This window comes from Carlito syrichta, unplaced genomic scaffold (assembly GCF_000164805.1).
Source record: "Carlito syrichta isolate Samal-C Ts95f unplaced genomic scaffold, Tarsius_syrichta-2.0.1 Scaffold126461, whole genome shotgun sequence".
Classification (NCBI taxonomy): Eukaryota; Metazoa; Chordata; class Mammalia; order Primates; family Tarsiidae; genus Carlito; species Carlito syrichta.
In genome coordinates, this window is record NW_007070557.1 from 168953 (window position 1) to 174184 (window position 5232).

Genomic DNA, 5232 nt, shown 5'->3' on the forward strand with positions numbered 1-5232 from the left:
TTCTGGACCGCTTCTCAGTGTGAGTGGCCAGGGAGCGCATTCCAGTTTAGATGCCAAAATACTCCAAGTTCTGGGACCACAGAGGGTGATGGAATCGTCACTGCAGAACCTCTGAAAGTAGAGTAGTCCTCCAAATCTAGGGAGCATTTTGGCCACCACAGTCTGGGGAGAAAGGGGAAGAAAAGGAAGTTTTCATTTTTGTGGAGACTTCAAGGTCTTCATAACATAGCTTCCAAGTGCAGTAAAAAACTCAATGTACTGGAATCCGGCCAATCAGAGCCAAAGAGGCAAATAACCAGGAAACAAGTGGCTATCAGGAATGTATTAACAACAGAAAGAATAAAACTTCTTCATGATACATCCTGGAGTCTTTGTCTCTTTTGCATTTTCTGCTGCTCTAAATTTATCCAAGACAGAAAAATCTATTATTGTTGGTCCAACATAACTGTTTTAGGATTACAAAGTCTGAGTTGGAAAAGCTGGTGGTCTCATCCAAGCCCATATGCAAGACAAGGACTCACTCCAACACAGGAATAGGAATTGTGATGCTACGTTCTTTCTTGGAACCAGAAACCATGTCTGGTGTTTCATCTATATTGTCTTATCTAATCTTCATCAACATTCACAAGAGAGGTAAATTTTATTCTCCCACTTCATAGCTGAGAAAGCCAAGTCTCAGGGAGGTTAGGTCACTGGCCCAAGATCACACAGCCTGAAAGATGCAGAGCTAAAGTTCAAACACCTGGAAGAGTGAGCTTCCCACTAGGGTATGTAAGCACGGTTTACAAGCATATGTTTTGAGGCAGGAAAGCATTTTCTGCTAATGAGGACAGTCCACTGAACCAAAAGGCCCCTCAAATTTTCCTAGAGCAATGTCCCAGGGAAGAGAGAGGTTTAAGATACAGAAAAATAGCCGGGCTCAGTGGCTCAGCCTGTAATCCCACACCTTTGGGAGGCTGAGGTGAGTGGATTGCCTGAGCCTGCGGGTTCGAGACCCGCCTGGGCAACTTGGCAAGCCCTCATCTCTACAATAAATCAAAAATTAGCCAGGCATGGTAGCGTGTGCCTGTAGTTCCAGCTACTTGGAAGGCTGAGGCGGAAGGATCTCAGGAGCCCAGCGGGTTGAGGCTGCGGTGGCCGGGAGTGGCCACTGCACTCCAGTCTGGGCGACAGAGTGAGACTCCCACTCAAAAAAAAGAAAAGGAAAGAAAACCCCCCCTCCCTCTTTCCTTCCTTCCCTTCTTCCTCCTCCCTCCTTCCGTTCTGCCGTCTACAAATATTAAACGCTCAAAGCCAGACACTGTTCTAGCCTCTGGAACCCGCAGCTCTGAGACGGGAGGAAGCACCTGCCCTTACGAGGTCACATTCTAGAGGGGAAACCAGAGGAAAAATGGAACACACACACGGACGACACAGTGGCCAGCGGCAACCCACGCCATGGAGAGAAATGGAGGGTGAAGGCCACAGGGACAGGCCAGGGAGGTCCAGGGAGGCCCCCAGCCGCGAGGGGGGAGGGGTTAGGCCCGTGCACGTCTGGGGGAAGGGGCTTCCCACAGGGGGAGAGGCCTGCCCAGGTTCTGGACAGACACAGCCCACCATCCCATCCCCCCCCCGCCCCACTGGTACCTGACTTGGGGTAGGTGATGATAAAGATGTCGTCGTCCCGCACGTCCGGGGCGTTCTCTGCGAAGCTGATGCTCTCGGGCGAGTACAGGCCGATGGGGAAGGGGATGCCCTTGTACCTGAAGTATTCGCCCGGCAACTTCTGGCTGTGGGGAGGGAGACGCCATGAGGGACCAGGACTTTTTCTGGAGCCTGACTTCCGCATCTGCCGAGTGGGGATGGCTCCATAAACCCCTAAACCAGTGCTCACAAATGGCTGTCATCCCCGTTTTATGGATGAGGAGAGTGAGGCACAGAGAGGTGGAGTAACTTGCCCAAAGCCACACAGCTGGCAGGACATCAGGCGCCTTACATCTGCTGTGTGGGACTGAGCACTTTCCCTGCATTGACTTTTCACCCCAACCCTTGAGGGAGACGCTGAGTCACCACCCCCATTTTACAAACAGGGAAACTGAGGCCAAAGATGACAGGCGCCCTGATCACGCCTAGGCAGCGACAAGAGTGACAGAGGCCACCTTCGAGACCCCAGCTCACTTGAGCTGTGTTTCTTAAACCCCTGCGGTGTGTTCATGTAGTCAGACAGGTGAGTCAAAACTTCCAAAGTGAGGCTGAGCACGGTGGCTTGCACCTGTAATCTCAGCACTTTGGGAGGCTGAGGCGGGAGGATTGCTTGGGCCCAGGAATTTGAGAGTAGCCTGGGCAACATAGTGGGACTTCATCTCTACAAAAAGTAGAAAGGTTGGCCAGGCATGGTGGTGTGCGCCTGTAGTCCCAGCTACTCCAGAGGTTGAAGTGGGAGGATTGCCTGAGCCCAGGAGCTCGAGGCTTTGGTGAGTAGTGGTTGGACCACGGCATTCCAGCCTGGGTGACAGAGTGAGATCCTGACTGAAAAACAAAACAAAACAAAAAACTTTCCAAACTGAGATGTCTTTTTTTTTTTTGAGTTGGAGTCTTATTCTGTCACCTAGGCTGGAGTGCAGCGGGCACGCTCACGGCCACTGCAGCATCAACCTGTTGAGCTCAGGTGATCCTTCCATCTCAGCCTTCCAGGTAGCTGGAACTACAGGCATGAACCATCACACCTGGCAAATTTTTCAATTTATTGTACAGACGAGGTCTCCCCAAGTTGCCCAGGCGGGTCTTGAACCCGCGGGCTCAGGCAGTCCATTCACCTCAGCCTCCCAAGGCGCGAGATTACAGGCTGAGCCACCGAGCCCGGCTATATATTTCTTTATTTTGAGTCGGGGTCTCACTCTGTCACCCAGGCTGGAGGGCAGAGGTATGATCATAGCTCACTGTAGCCTCGAACTCCTGGGTTCAGGCAATCTTCCCACCTCAGCCTCCTGAGTAACTGGGACTACAACCTCCTGAGTAGCTGCTACCACACCTGGATAATTTAATCTTTTTTTTTTTTTTTTGGTAAGAGATGGTAGTCTCGCTATGTTGCCCAGACTTGTCTCAAACTCTTGGGCTCAAGCAATCCTCCCGCCTCAGCCTCCCAAAGTGCTGGGGCCACCACTCCTGGCCCCAATTTTTTTGTTTTTTTGAGTTGGAGTCTCACTCTGTCACCCAGACTGGAGTGCAGTGGCCGCTCCCGGCCACTGCAGCCTCGACCTGCTGGGCTCCGGCGATCCTTCCGCCTCAGCCTTCCGAGTAGCCGGAATTACAGGCATGCGCTACCACGCCCGGCTGATTTTTTGATTTATCGTAGAGATGAGGTCTCGCTGCCCAGGCGGGTCTCGAACCCGCGGGCTCAAGCAATCCACTCACCTCAGCCTCCCACAGGTGCGGGATGACAGGCTGAGCCACTGAGCCCGGCTCAGAGGCCTTTTTTGTTAGCTCCTCTTTGTCTGCCCAGTTGACAGATGAGAAAACCAAGACCATAGGGTGCTTTTATTTATTTTATTTCATTTTTTGAAAGAGATCAGTTCACCCTCTGTCCCCGGGCTGGAGCGCAGTGTCTCAATCATAGCTCAGTGTAATTTCCAACTCCTGGGCTCAAGCAATCCTCCCGCCTCAGCCTCCTGAGTTGCTGGGATTACAGGTGTGAGCCACCACACCCAGCTAAGATTTTTAAAACAGGGAGTGTGGGAAGGTAAGCAATGAAAACGGAGCCTGGCTCTAGCCTGCATTCAAAACATCTGAGCCCCCCCAAAATTAAAATTGTTATGCACAGAAGCAGAGGCAACCCTGGGCCTCGTCTGAGCTCAGAGGAGGGACGGCCGAGCACAGCCGCGACATCCAGGAGGCCCTCAGCCCACGGCCATCACTCAGTTCGTTCAGTGACGCCCTCGGTGATCCCACTGGTTGAGCGTGGGGTTGTGATGTCACCGGTTACCAGGCAGATTTAGCGCAACGGGCGGGGCCTGTGAGGTCGTCCCTGTCCGTGCAGAGGACCCAAGTGCCTGCCCGGTGAGGGGCTTGGCCCTGCTTCCCGGTCGCCCTGACCCGTCTGCTCCTTGGGCGGGGCGTCTCACCTCTTGGGGCCTCGGTTTCCTGGCCTGTCACAGGAGGAGAGCAGGCTTCGCTGCCTTGAGGTTGGAATCCTCCTCGAGGATTCCGAGGGAGCCTGTAGTCTAAGCGCCTGGCTCCTGATAAGCGCTGGGGCAAGGAGCTCCGGCGAGCCGGCTTTGGGGCTTGGATCTGGCCGGCGGCTCCTTGGAGAAACCTCCCTCCCCGCGAGCACGAGGCGCCCACGTGAGAAGATGCCCGTGCCCTTCAGGAGTCCCTGAAGCCGTCGCGGGGTGGATGCATGCATGCATCCACGCGCGGCTCCCCCTGGGGCTCCCAGCCTCGCCCCCCCGAGACCGGGGTGCTGGCAGGGAGTCAGTGCTCAGCCAGTATTTGATGGGCTGAATGAATGAGTGGATGGGTGCACGGATGAATGCATGAAGGGGTTTACTGGAACCAAAGTAAAAGGACGTTCTTTCAGCCTGTCTCAGTGTTCTCAGCTGCCCCCCCCCCACGCGCGCTGCAGGGACTTTAAAGGTTCCCGAAGCCGGGTCTGCCCCAGGCCAATGGTGTCCGTGCCTTACCCCCACACCCGCCTCACTGAGCCTGGAACAACAAGAACACTGAATCATTGCCATGCCCGGGCCGTGGCTCACGCCTGCCATCCCGGCACTTTGGGAGGCCAAGGGGGGAGGATCGCTCGAGCCCGGGGGTTCGAGATGAGCCCGGGCAACATAGGGAGATCCCATCTGTACACAAAAATAAAATTACTGGCCAGGCGTGGTGGGGTGCGCCTGTCGTCCCAGCGACTCGGGAGGCTGAGGAAGGACCGCCTAAGCCCAGGCGGTCCAGGCTGTGGTGAGCTGTGATCGTGCCCCTGCACTGCAGCCTGGGCGGCAGAGTGAGACCCCAACTCAATACATGAATAAGTAAATAATTGTGGTGGCCTGTGTGCCGTAGAGCTGGGCCCTCCCGCCAGGTGACCATGCTACAGATGAGGAAATGGAGGTTCAGAGAGGAGCAGCAACTTGGCCACGGCCACACAGCACGAACCGAGCAGAGCTGGAATTTGAACCCAGGCTGCTGTGGCCCCCTTAGCCCCATTGACTCGGTCTCTCTTTCCCCACGGCTCCAGCTCCAACCGAGGTCCCCACAGGT

General features: G+C 54.9%; 1 protein-coding gene across 1 annotated transcript in view; it reads right to left on the bottom strand.

The window, feature by feature from the left end:
- Nucleotides 1–5232, bottom strand: part of SULT2B1 (sulfotransferase family 2B member 1) — a 39532-nt gene that overhangs the window by 16367 nt on the left and 17933 nt on the right. Inside the window, exon 2 of the mRNA XM_008048648.2 lies at nt 1627–1769. Within this exon, the coding sequence (XP_008046839.1) occupies nt 1627–1769 (143 nt within the window). The remainder of the gene's footprint in view (nt 1–1626; nt 1770–5232) is intronic.